This window comes from Gigantopelta aegis, chromosome 13 (genome assembly GCF_016097555.1).
Source record: "Gigantopelta aegis isolate Gae_Host chromosome 13, Gae_host_genome, whole genome shotgun sequence".
Lineage (NCBI taxonomy): Eukaryota > Metazoa > Mollusca > Gastropoda > Neomphalida > Peltospiridae > Gigantopelta > Gigantopelta aegis.
In genome coordinates, this window is record NC_054711.1 from 10,597,934 (window position 1) to 10,611,686 (window position 13,753).

A 13,753-nucleotide genomic window follows, 5' to 3' on the forward strand; every position below is an offset into this window, starting at 1 on the left:
ACCATATTTAGTATCAAAGGTGAAGCAAGTCCTTTGGTGGTCGTAACAGGTATTATTAAGTCCTACTTCTATTTTAAAAACCTGTTAACACTGGACAAACAGACTGACGTCCCGGCCCACAAAAACATGCGTAAAATATAATTTGAAATTTGAAACAGTTTTATTTAAGCAATAAAATAAATTTAAATGAATCAACTCTTGTGCAAAAATATGTTTTTGTTTACATATCTAGGATTGATCCTCGTCGGTAGCCTATTTGTGCTATTTCTTGTTACAGCCAGTTCACCAACACCGGTATATCGTAGACCGTGGTATGTGCTATCGCGTCTATGGGATGGTGTATATAAAAGATACCTTGTTACTAATAAAAAAATGTAGCTTGTTTTCTCGCTAAGATTGTGTCAGACTTACCAAATGATTTACATCTAATAGTCGGTGATTAACTAATTAATATGCTCTAGTGGTATTGTCAAACAAAACAAACTTTAACTTTGTATACTGTCTAGGTTTTGTCAATACCTATGTTAACAAAACACACGAAATGTGTATGAATTATATTTTACATGTACATGTATCGTTACTTGTGAAATAAATCAATGGTTAGCATCGATAATCGGACAATGTCAAATTGCACTAAATAAATGTCCATCAAAATAATTTGAAAACAGTATGGCATTGACTAGACGTGATACCAGTGATATGCCTAAAACGAAAGATAGCGGTAGCAACAAGAAACCCTACAAACCAACTAAATTAAACACTATCGCACATAAAACACAAATGTATGAATGGTGTATAGGATTACAGTTAATGTACTCACTGTACACTTCTACTTCACAAAAGTCCATGATACTTCCACCGATAATGTTTGATGTATTCCGGTAGAGAGTGATGTATCTGGCTGTATGGTCACATGTAACAGTTATTATATCAGGACTGTTTATAGTGGTTGCACCACACAGATGGCCCGTATTCGTTTGGTTGGCTTCTGTTGAGCTGTAGATGTAAACACCGTTTCTGTGACCTGTATCTGTTAAAATGATAATGATTAGTGATCATGGATGAAAGGTGAACATTGATATTTTATTATACACTTATTACTGATATTATGATCATTAGTAATAGTCGTAGAAATAATAGTAGGAATATCTGTAGTAGTAGTAGTTTAGTAGTAGTAGTAGTAGTAGTAGTAGTAGTAGAAGTAGTAGTATTAGTCGTAGTAGTAGTAGTAATTGTAGTAGTAGTGGTGGTGGTTGTAGCTAGTAGTTATAGTAGTTGTAGTGGTGGTGGTGGTGGTGGTGGTGGTGGTGCTAGTAGTATTTGTTGTAGTAGCAGTTGTGGTAGAGTTAGTTAAGTAATCGATTTTTAGTCGTGTTAGGATACACAAACACATACACACGCGCCCTCGCGCACATACATACATACATCAATGTAATACATATATTGCATGTACATTAATAGGTGACCGCGTGGTTTGAAGGCTCCACGTGTACTGTCGGTTAACAGAGCATTCTTTTTTATAAAGTCCTGATGGCCGATTGATTAGCTTGGTGATTTGGTAACTGTGGACGAATCGAAGCCATAGGTTCGAGTCCCAGGAATGGCATGAGAGACAATATGAGGTCATGGGGTCTCGTGGTATATATTCTTGCGCAAAAGAAACTCGTGCAAATTCATTTAAGTTAAGGATTGACCGCGTGGTTTGTAGGCCTACTATACATTCTCGGTTAACAAAGCATTCTTTTAAAGAATGTTTCGATGGCTGAATGGTCATCTCGGCGGTCTGGGAACTGCGGGCGAATCAGTGACATAGACTCGAATCCTAACAACGGCATTATGACAATATGTGATGTTAATTATATACATTTAAGTATACGTTAAGCACAATCTAAACAGAAAGGCATTTTTAAAAGTACAAGATGAACTGAACATGCAGTGTCATGGAACAGTACTCACAACGGACTTTTTAATTTTTAACACTGGTACTTAGTATCGAGAGATATCTTCATAATAATTGTGCACATGTTATAACCCACAAATGAAACAATATTTGAATAATGCTGCCTCCATATATAAAAAACAGACCTCAAAACAGGGTATTTGTTTTTTTAAATAAAAAGGTTCCGGCAGACTTATTATTTCCGGCATTGCTTCACTTCTGCTAAGAAGAATATAATTATTCATACAACATATTACTTTGCTTTGTATATTTGAATCAAAAGAACGATATAGAAATGTAAAATAGAAATTCTGAACTTCACATGCATCATATTTGAGTCAGATAATAAGATTGATAATTGAGAACGAAGGTCACAATTCCCATAATGCTAGATGTGTCAGGTGAAATATCCCAGTTAGATGTCAATTATATACATCAACACATAAGTTAAGCACAAACTAAACAGAAATGTAATTCTAAAATATTGCACACCCTCCCCCCCCCCCCCTCCCCTCACACAAACCACACAAAAACAAGAAAACAGGCCATTGAAATGTGAACTGTTGTGAGATAGGTGAATTGTACATGTAATGCACACTTGCTTAGTAATGGTACTTAAATTTACTTTTCATGTTTTGAGACGTGTGTTTAATGACAAGATAATAATGAAACGATTATTTGCATTTAACTAGAACTGTGACATGCGTATGCGTAATTTCTGTTGTGCACGTGCAGCCAGCCACCCGGGAGTGTAGCTTGCAAGTGAGTCAGCAAGATTGGAAAGGAGGGTTTCTAAGACTGGCTGGTTGAAAACAGGTTTTAATGAACATTCAAATGACAAACAAAAGGCACAAGAATGCACGTTTCCCGACGAATTGGCCGGCCCTGATAGGAATGACATCGAGCAACTGAATTTTAAGATCGCCCAGCGGAAACTACTTGAAAACATTGTCGTTTTGCTATAAATGCAATTGCAAGATTGTCAGCCATTACCGGGTGCGGTGTCTGATAAATACATGGCCACTAACGAGCTGGCTAATAACGCAGAAATAAACCTCCTACTCGAATGCATTGGTAGGACAACGTTAAACGACGTGTTGCAACTGGAAGAAAAAGTCAGGGAGTCGGACGTTAGTAACCAGGCGAGAAACCATTGTTTATTAATGACTGTGTTACACGACCGAGATGCGTGGCCGAAGTTAAAGACAATATGATAGGGCTTGCATAGTGATTAAAAAGGGCAAACAAAATTAAGACCAAGAAATTTCAATTTCTCAATGAATTTCTGCTAACGCCAGACTTATGGCTAAATTGATCATAGAGGGACAGCTGACTTCACAAGGGTTTCTCAAGTACCTCGACTATAAAGCATGCACAGGGGATTATATATAATTCCACACCACAACGTCAGCAACACATGCACCGAAAAATGCAAGCTGAACAACACGATGTTGACTATCATAACATGTTCTACTGTCTAGAAAAAAGAGACATGGGTAGGAAACTTGTTAAATCGAATAAACAGTTCGTTTCTGGCGGACGAGAGAAAAACAAAGAAACGTTATATTTAATGACGCGACGCACCCAACACATTGCATTTACGGTTATATGGCGTCAGACATAATGTATATTATGGCCAAGGACCACACAGACACTGAGAGGGGGAACTCGCAGTCGTCACTTCATAGGCTACTCTTTTCGATTAGCAGCAAGAGATATTTTATATACAGCATCCCACAGACAGGGTAGTACATACCACGACCTTTGATATACAAGTCGTGGTGCACTGGCTGGAACGAGTACGAGTGTGAATAATTTTTCCATGCTCATATACCACTAGAGTTTCGAGCATGTCCGTCCCGGTGTCTGTCTCTGGATAGCCAGTGACTTGCCCCGGAACAGAAAAAATTAAGGGGACAAATTTGAAACTTACATCCAAAAATTAAATAGTGGGCCTTTAAAATGTTGATGCGCATCTCTAACTAATATAATTAATAAAAAGAATTCTACTCATTAAATTTGGTCCCTAGATTAGATTGGGCTTTGAGGTGGGCGGAATTTGGAATACGAATTTAGTAGTTAGGTCAAAAACCGAAAGGAAAATGAGCTACAAAAATGTGAGTCCAAACAATAAAATTAGAGTGCTCGACCGAAAACCTTTTAAGGTGATTTGAGGAATTTAGACGGGCTGCCAAAATAAACTGCTTCGGACTGTTTACAGAAAAATAAACATAAACTTTTGAACTGCGGACGAAATGTTTTAAGTCCAACTAAGCCCCAAAAAGGAGGTGCCTGTCCTAAGAGTGGGTGCGTAGCGGAACTCATGGCGAGTTGATGGGATGATCGGCTCAGAACCTCGGGAAGAATTGGGGCAGGTCGATGTAAATGAAAAACACCTCGACGTTTGCTAAACACAACTGCATTGTAGCACAGCTCGAGTAGGAGTGGGCTGGAACGAGAAATGGCCCAGTGGGCCTACCGACCTGGCGGACGAGATGCCATATGTCTTAAAGGGAGACTAAACTAAAACATGAGCCTTATGTGTTGGAAAGATGCATACACGGACCACAAACACATACTGACACTTTAAGAAATTAAAAACGCGTAATTTTAGAGTTAATGAAAAAACGTGATTATTCCTGCTAACTGGGGGCAGCCATTTTGTTTCGTTTTCGTGGCGTTGGGTACTATAGCTCGGGGCGAAGTGACGTCGGTGGGCCCATTGGGCTATTTCTCGTTCCAGCCAGTGCTCCACAACTAGTGCAACAAAGGCCGTGGTATGTAACATCCCGTCTGTGGGATAGTGCATATAAAAGATCCCTTGCTGCTAATCGAAAAGAGTAGCCCATGAAGTGGCGACAGCGGGTTTCCTCTCTCAAAACCTGTGTGGTCCGTATCCATATGTCCGACGCCATATAACCCTGAATAAAATGTGTTGAGTGCGTCGTTAAATAAAACATTTCCTTCCTTCCTTCCTTCGTCCTTTAACTACTAGAACCCATGTTAATGTAAATTCTGACATTGTAAATATACGCATGCTTGCATTCAGTCACAGTGTCATGGACAACACATTGAAACACGAACCACCGCCCAGGAAACGCTCCAGGTAACCAAATTCATCAACACAACGATGCTAATCCGACTGCGAGGGGGCCACTCGATGTTTACGTGATTTAACTGGAAATTTAGGCTTTACAATAAACTTTACAATTAATTATGATAAATATGTCCCTCCATCACAAAAGATGACATTCTTAGGCATAACAATCGATAGCATAAAGCATGCATTAAACTTACCTGAAGATAAACTTGCAGATATGAGGTAATGTCTATTTAATTTCTCCAGATTAAAGAAAGCAAAAAAGTTTCAATTGCCACACTTGATTAGCAAGTTAAATTGGGCGGCACGTGCAGTGCAAGGTGGGCGTACATTTCTGAGGCGATTGATTCACTTGCGTAATACGGTCAAGCGGAAACATTACCATGTGCAACAGCGAAGTCGGATGTGACATGGTGGTTCGATTTCTGTTATTATTTTAATGGGACATCGTTTGTCATACAGGGCGAAAGTGTCTCCTACCATGAACTTGCGATAGATGCGTGCAATCTCGCGGTGGCGGGGTGTATAACGGTGACTGGTTGTATGCAAACTGACGGACGGATGTACCAGCCATTAGCAATCAAAATATTAATATCAAAGAGTTGGCAATGGTGGGCGGAAAGAGTTTGACCCGTACCCCTCTATATCAAAGGCTCTAAATACTAACTCTAACCAAAACCATTGAAGGGGGGGGGGGGTTACGGGTCGAACTCATGCCAACCTATTGTGGCATACAGTAATAATACTGTTACAATGTGCTGTATTAACAATAGGACATCAGGGCCGTAGCTAGCGGGGGGGGGGGGGGGGGGGGGGGGCAATGGGGGGGGGGTGGGGGGGGGGGGGGGCACGGGGTGGGGGGGGGGGGGGGGGGGGGGGGGGGGGGGGGGGGGGGGGGGGGGGGGGGGCGCAGGGGGGGGGGCCGTAGCTAGCGGGGGGGGGGGGGGGGGGGGGCATGGGGTCAAGATTCTGAAATCAAAATGTACAAACAATCGGCTTATGCCATAAGTGCTAAAGAGATTTATTCATTAATGACAAAAACCTATCTAAGATTGTGTCTTTATTTTGGATTTACACCTGTACCATTTACTAAATAAACGTTACTTGGATATACAGCGTTTTTTGTCCTAATCACTCGGTGCTAACCGAATACCTGAGTATTTTAATATAGGTCACACTGATTCACATTGAAGCCGGAGCTGATAATCCTCTGACATACTGGTCCCTTTCGTTGGTCAAGAAAGGCATTATGAGGCAAAAAGGTAAACACCACATGTACTACATGTTATTCAACAAACATTGGATTTCACAATTCCGTTGAATATTGCATTTTGGAGTGCATGTGTGGTAGCGTTCTTTACATTCTGTCATAAATCTACGTTGTTGCCGAATTGTCGAACTCACTGTAATGTGTCACCCGATGAATAGCTGTGTATCCGTGACGTCATGTGGCATGAACATGAAGCGTCTCTCAACTTTAGACACTCCAAGAATATACAGTTCGGTCAGAGAATACGTACTGTTCCATTGTACACATTGCAAGACTCCCTTGGTGTCCTGTGACTGCATTAGAGAGGTTAGGAGATATCCAGGTGGACATCCCGACTGACACACATCTGTTTTCTTTTTGGAACAGAAACCAGATTAACTGTGTGACCTATGACTCGTCTATAAATTACTTAAAGGTGTGCTTGCTGCTTGTGGCTAATGTGCAAGCCAATACAGTGGTCATTTCAATATGATAAAGTGTGTTTGGAGGAACACTGGTTTTTATTATTTGTCAACATTCTTAAAAAAAAAATATTTTGTAGTCGACTAAAATTTGACTATTACTCCAAACACGGTTTTGCGGGGGTGGTGGTGGGGGTGGGGGGGGGGGGGGGTTGTGTTTTGTTTGTTGCACAAAATGTTATTAACAGCTTTGTTGCACAAAATGTTATTAACAGTTAATGACACAATGACCATGAAACGATTATTTGCATTTAGCTATAACTGTGATATGCGCATACGTGATTTGTGTCGTGCACGTTCAGCCCGCCACCCGGAAGTGTAGTATATTCAGTATGTAGCTTGCAAGCTTGTCGGCAAGACTCCAGCCCACCATCCCAGGTTTTGAATCACATACTTTTAATGCATGCTGAACTTTTTTACCGTTAAACAAAATGTTGTTGGGAGTTAATATCGAGCAATTCAATATATTCATGTACATGGTTTAGTCAGAATGTACTGCACTATATGCGAATAATGCTTCATTCATATATTAAATACAGTTAAAAAAAAAAAAAAAAAAAAAAAAAAAAAAAAATTCAGACCGTTCTACATAAATACGGTATGTGCTTACATAGAGATTAATATATATATCAGGAATTGCTTACCATTTGCTGAGGTGTATATTATATTCATAGCACATATATTGCATGTAGTTTAGCATGAATAGGTTGGATATGGTATTAAACCTGGCTCGCTGAACAGTGTTTTTTATTTACAAAGTACTGAGTTTACGTCAACTGTAAAATGTTTCTGATCAACAGAACCTTTACAACGATCAAATTACATTTTAAATGCATTTTTTTAAAGAATATTTCTGTTTCTATATTCAGTATTTTTGTTTACTTACACTAAATTAATTTGTACTCCACTCCAGTGTAGTCCAATACGAACATGTAGATACAATTTGAGTTTAGATAGCAATAGTCTGCATATAATGCTCAAGTACTTACAGTCGGTGCGGAAGTAAATATCTAGCTTGTGTATGTAGTAGTCTCTTCCCAAGTCTACTTCCCACCACGTGTATGGCTGATTAACACCAGTTATAATACAGAATCCTCCTCCACCAGCGCGACGGTCGCCATTTACAGCAAGCACAGCGACATGCGTAAACTTTGGATAGTATGAACTCTGGTAGGTAGTTTTCCTCAATGCTACATTTTCTGAAATATCAATGACATGTAACATAGTATACTATCTACACAACATAATAATGTTTAGCTGCAAAATTAAAATATTCATAAAATGAACATAATAATATCGTTTTAAGGTATTAAAATAGTTGGACTCAATAATGTATGTTTGAAAACCTATATTTTAATAAGCATACACAAATTATGCTGCAATTGTCTGAATGTCCATAAACTGTTTCCCCTTATACCTAGTACATTTCCGCGACGGATAGTTGATAAAACAAGGTGTTTTTTTTGTGTGTTTTTTTTTTTTTTTTTTGGGGGGGGGGGGTTAAATCGCTAATTGATGAATGTGAAGCTGGTGAAAAACTACAAATATGTTGGAAAGAGTTACCAAACAAAAATGCTCGAAGCTCTAGTGGCATGGGAGCATGTTAAAGGGACATTCCCGAGTTTGCTGCACTTTTTAAGATGTTATCGACTAACAGAGACTTTTTAACGATTGTAATTACATACCAAATATATTTTTTCTGCATCAAATATTAGTTGCTATATATTAAACATGTTTCTGATCATTCTAATATTTGTACAAGGTTAAATTTCATCTTATTTCCTAAATATTGTTTTTTCGTACGTACGAAATTATTTGAAGACAAAATCCAGTTTGGGCTTCTTACAAATATTTTGACGATCAGAAACACATTAAATATACAGACACTGATATTCTAAACAAGAAAATATATTTAATATGTAAGTTTAATCATGGACAAATTTTATTAGTCGGAAACATCTTACAATGGAGCAAACTCAGGAATGGCCCTTTAATACCGTGCCCGAACCAAACAAAAACACTTTTCCTATTCTTATGTTAAACAGTTTACTGAATATTGGTTGTTTTCTCTCTAATGCTGGCACGGTATACATATAATGCATAAGAACAGTTTTATAAAACACTAAAATACCACACGATATCATGGGTATTATATATATATATATATATATAAACAAAATTAAGGTACGCATCCCACCCACTAAGTGCATTGAACATTTGGAACCCACAACGTTTATGTAAGTCTCGAATAACAAAGTTGTCCGTTATAAGGTAAATATATTACCAATTACTTTTTATATTTTTTTCACATGATTTACAATAAATATCAATGTTATCATAGTTATCATTTTTCAGACTATAATTATGAAATTTGTCATAAAAATATTCCATATGGGACACATTTAGGATAATAAAAGAATTGCCGGCTATTATCAAATTTATGTCCCTCGTGAAATAATTTTACTTGGCACGAACATTTACGAGTGACAAATGAACATTGTTGCACGAGGGTCATAAATGTGATAATAACTGGTAGCGAGTTTGTTATTCTATTTATTATTACCCCAGCTATATTTGTCTCCCTAAAAAAACTTTTATTTTCGATATACATAGGCCTACACGTTCGTGTATATATGGAAATGACATAAACAATTTTCTTACACACTTGTTGGTGAAAATATCACTTGTTATGTTGACACAAATACGTGTGATAACAATTTATGGACAAATAGTTGCTTTCGCTCGTTAGATACGTTTCACTTTTGTAAGATAATTGGTATCTAACGGCCAGTCATGTAATTATGCTCTTTTGCATGCTGTTCTGGGTATTGCTTTAACTTAGCATTTTAATCACAGATATTTTGTTAAAGTTATATTTATATAGTTTTAAAAATCAATAATGAAATGTATTAAAATAACATTTTATTACAAATTTAACAACGACAATAGAAGGCCATAAACGCAAATTCTTTAAACTATGTGACGTCATTTTATGTTTGACAGTCGTAATGACGTCATATTTGTTACCGATAAGGCCACTGGTTTATACAATCGTCCAACAGTATTGTAGGTTAAACCAATGTAAAATATTTCTCACTCCGTTATGATTGACCTCTGGGTTAATAAATAGAGAATAATACACGAGTGGTCGTTAGATACCATTTATCTAATGACGAGTTGATTTATAAAATATTTAACGAGCAAAAGCGAGTTTGATATGTTTTAACAACGAGTTGTAAGATAAATAATATCTAACGGACACGAATGTATTATACTATTTCTTAAATATCCTCAAAAAACAGGTTTTAAGCAATTTTTTACATATTTTTCGACTAAAAGTTATTTACAGCCTTTGCACCTGTAGCTGACTTACGCGTCAAAGACACAGGATTGTCAGGTTAACTATACGTCACAGTATAATCGATTTCCATCACGGTTTTTTGTTGTTGGTTTATTTGTTTTGTTATTGGAGGTATATCATTGGTGACCTGGTCATCACCTAGGAACAGTGTGTCTTGAAATTGTTAACACAGGTACATATGTAAACAACTATGTGTGATCAAAAGTAACACATGATGTTCTCGCCAACGCTGGTGTAAGAAATATTGTTTTGGGACACTTGTGACGTCACGACTATATTCTGATTAAGCAGTTGTACTTTGTGAAATTCACATTTTCATGTAGTCCTGATACGGCAACATGCAATCAAAATCCAGAATTTAAAATTTTCATTAAATAATTTTAATAAATCAAAAACGGGAATGTAAAATAAAAATCAGTTAAATAAATTTCTTAAATAAATATAACACTTACCAAACTTATTCCAAACATTTTAAAACAAATAGTATATATATATATATATATATATATATATATATATATTATATATATATATATATATATATATATATATATATATATATATATATATATATATAAGCACACCAACAGTTCAGTTATTTAATTTTGTCACTTACATCTTTCAGCATTGTTGTCTTTTTCAAAATTAACATTAATATGACGTCACGAAATTGGCCCTTAACTCATATTATTCGTTTAGAGACAATCATCAGATAATTATTTTACCTTTAGTGCATGTTGGTCCTGACCATCCTTCCTGGCAACTACCAGAACACCCGGTGACGTCAATGCAGTCGGCAGCGTCACAGTGACAGGTGTAGCTACAATCCAAGCCACATTTCCCTGGCATACAGGCGCCTGTCAGATAAAAATACAAATAGATAATAAGTTGTAATAATAATTATTTTTTGATGTGCATTATGTAAACGAAAATATGTCCTTGTTATCAAGCGTAACCATACAGCATATTGATATCCCACATGGACTATTTCTGTCTTTCATATGCCGATATGAGATTGCGTATTTCTTTTCATCGACGTTTAGAGGACTGATACCTCCACCCAACCCCCACCTCCATCCCATCACAGTTTCTAAGGCCGGTCCGAAATAACGATATCTAAAGTTGAGGGCACAATCTCTCCTATAATGGACACAGTATCTAGTGGGGGAAAGCCTGTAAGGATTCTGTGGAGCCTTTATTTTCTTTTCTGACATTGGCATCTTACATTTAATGTATTAGAAAACAGTATAAAACAATGTTTTTGTTAAGAAGCTTAATTTTTGCACAAACCTACGGTTGCCTTTTATATTATACCCAATTTTGGTTTCAACCTGCAAGGTACCTTGCTGAAGTTTTAATTATTTGAAGCAAAACCAGTATCTTCAAAAGTAAAAACATGTCATATATTACTACCAGTCGATCTGCATTTGCAATTGTTTTATACATTATTTAACTGTGAACTTTGTGAACTGTAAACATTGATACGGATATGGGGCAAGGCTACACGAAGAAAGGAAGATTAGGTATGTGACTAGCAGCTGCTGGGTTTGTGCTCTAAAATAAATTATTATTTGTTTTACGACACCCCAATACAAGGTAAATTGCGTACAAAAACAACTGGGGTCTAACATACGATTACTTCGACATCTGATGGAGAGAGATAAAGAAAGAAAGGCAGGAGATAATAGAAGAAGATGACATAGAAGGAGAGAGAGAGAGAGAGAGAGAGAGAGAGAGAGAGAGAGAGAGAGAGAATCGCACATAAAAATAGGGCAGATTAAGTTGGTATTTGAATTATTTTCCATTGAATATTCGAATACCATTTTCAAGATACAAAGAAAGTCTCAGACGGAGGAGACCGATACATGAAGAAGAGTAAGACAATGAAGGAGAACAAGAGGAAAGAGAAAAAACACCTGTACGGGTAAATAAACAAACTGGAGATACTTGATAGCAACATGACATATAATATGCGTATGTTATATATCACCTTACAAGAAACGCTACCGTAGCGACACAACCCTCCTCCCCCCAAAAAAATAAATAATAATAATAATAATAATAATAAAAAAACACCCCACAAAAACAAACCCAAAATAAACGAAAAAACAACAAAACAAAACAAAACAAAAAACAAAAACAAAAACAAAAACAAACAAACAAACAAAAACAAACAAACTAACAAACAAACAAACGAAAAATAACCCCCAAAATTCGCATAACATATTATACACGAATAGACGTACTAATATTGACGGAACAATAATTGTGACTCCAGAAATTATTTAATCAAATTTTTTTAAAAATATATTTAAATATTAAACATTTATACTCTCATGTCTGTCCCAATAGAACAGAATAGATGTTTAACGACACCCCAGCACGAAAAATACATCGGCTACTGGGTGTCAAACTATGGTACGTCTCAATAGAAGCAAGAAATGAAATCTTTTATTTAACGACGCTCTCAACACATTTTATTTACGGTTATATGGCGTCAGACATATGGTTACGGACCACGCGGATATGAGAGGAAACCCGCTGCCGCCACTTCATGGGCTACACTTTTCGATTAACAGCAAGGGATCCTTTATATGCATCATCCCACAGACAGGGTAGTACATACCACCGCCTTTGATATGCCACTTGTGGTGCACTGACTGGAACGACAAATAGCCCAATGGGCCCACCGATGAGGATCGATCCCATACCGACCGCGCATCGAGCGAGCGTTTCAGTACTGAGCTACGTCCCGCCCCGTCTCAATAGATTCCTGACAACTTTATTATTGTTATCACTTTGTTTTCCCCAATACCATAGTTTGACACCCAATAGCCGATGTATTTTTCGTGCTGGGGTGTCGTTAAACATTCATTTATTCATTTATTCATTTATTATTGTTACGTCTGTAATAAAACGTTAATATGACCAACTGTGTGATAATACCATTTATAGTTTTCTTATTTGTTTTACGTGGGGTTTTTTTGTGTTTTTTTGTGTGTTTTTTTCTAAACGACTTTTAAATACTGCCGGGTGTGTGTAGAGTACTCAACTGAGGTGGGATGGGTAGCAGGATCGACCGTCCGCTATGGACTCGAGCTGTTTTCCCATCCAAAGGAGTACCATACGACTGGCCACATCAAATACCGTGGTATGTACTGACCTGTCTATGTCAAAGCGCATGCATACGACCCCTTGCTTAGCGTTTAAGGTGTTCAACAAATCGCTAAATGCGAATATATTAAAGTTGAACTTGGCGAGTGTATTTCATAACTAATTCGGCAAAAAGCCAATTCGAAAATCGTATGTCGTTTTTTGTGTACCGTCATGTTTGATGATTAGATAAATGAAATTTGAATTTGGTGAAATAGTTTATAATTGAAGTCGTCAAATTACGGGGTCAGGCTTAGATCCTGGTTACTGCTTTATCAGTGGGAGTACCCCATGCGGCGGTCCCCCTATCTGTCTCTAACTCTCTGTCTCTGTCTCTGTCTCTGCCGCTCTCTCTCTCTCATCCCCTCCACTCTCCCCTCCATCTTCTCTCTCTCTCTCTCTCTCGATCTCTTCTCTCTCTCTCTCTCTGTTTTTCTTTCTGACTCTCTTGTTTTAAGACAGAAGCAAC

General features: G+C 37.4%; 1 protein-coding gene across 2 annotated transcripts in view; it reads right to left on the reverse strand.

The window, feature by feature from the left end:
* The window catches only part of LOC121387423 (multiple epidermal growth factor-like domains protein 10), a 36,506-nt gene extending 25,521 nt beyond the window's left edge, over window positions 1-10,985 (reverse strand). For both annotated transcript variants that reach the window (XM_041518532.1, XM_041518531.1), the window contains exons 1-3: window positions 10,857-10,985; window positions 7,760-7,969; window positions 821-1,030 (exon numbers count right to left, since the gene is read on the reverse strand). In XM_041518532.1, the coding sequence (XP_041374466.1) occupies window positions 821-1,030; window positions 7,760-7,969; window positions 10,857-10,980 (544 nt within the window). In that variant the 5' untranslated portion in view covers window positions 10,981-10,985. The remainder of the gene's footprint in view (window positions 1-820; window positions 1,031-7,759; window positions 7,970-10,856) is intronic.
* Window positions 10,986-13,753: the final 2,768 nt, after the last annotated feature.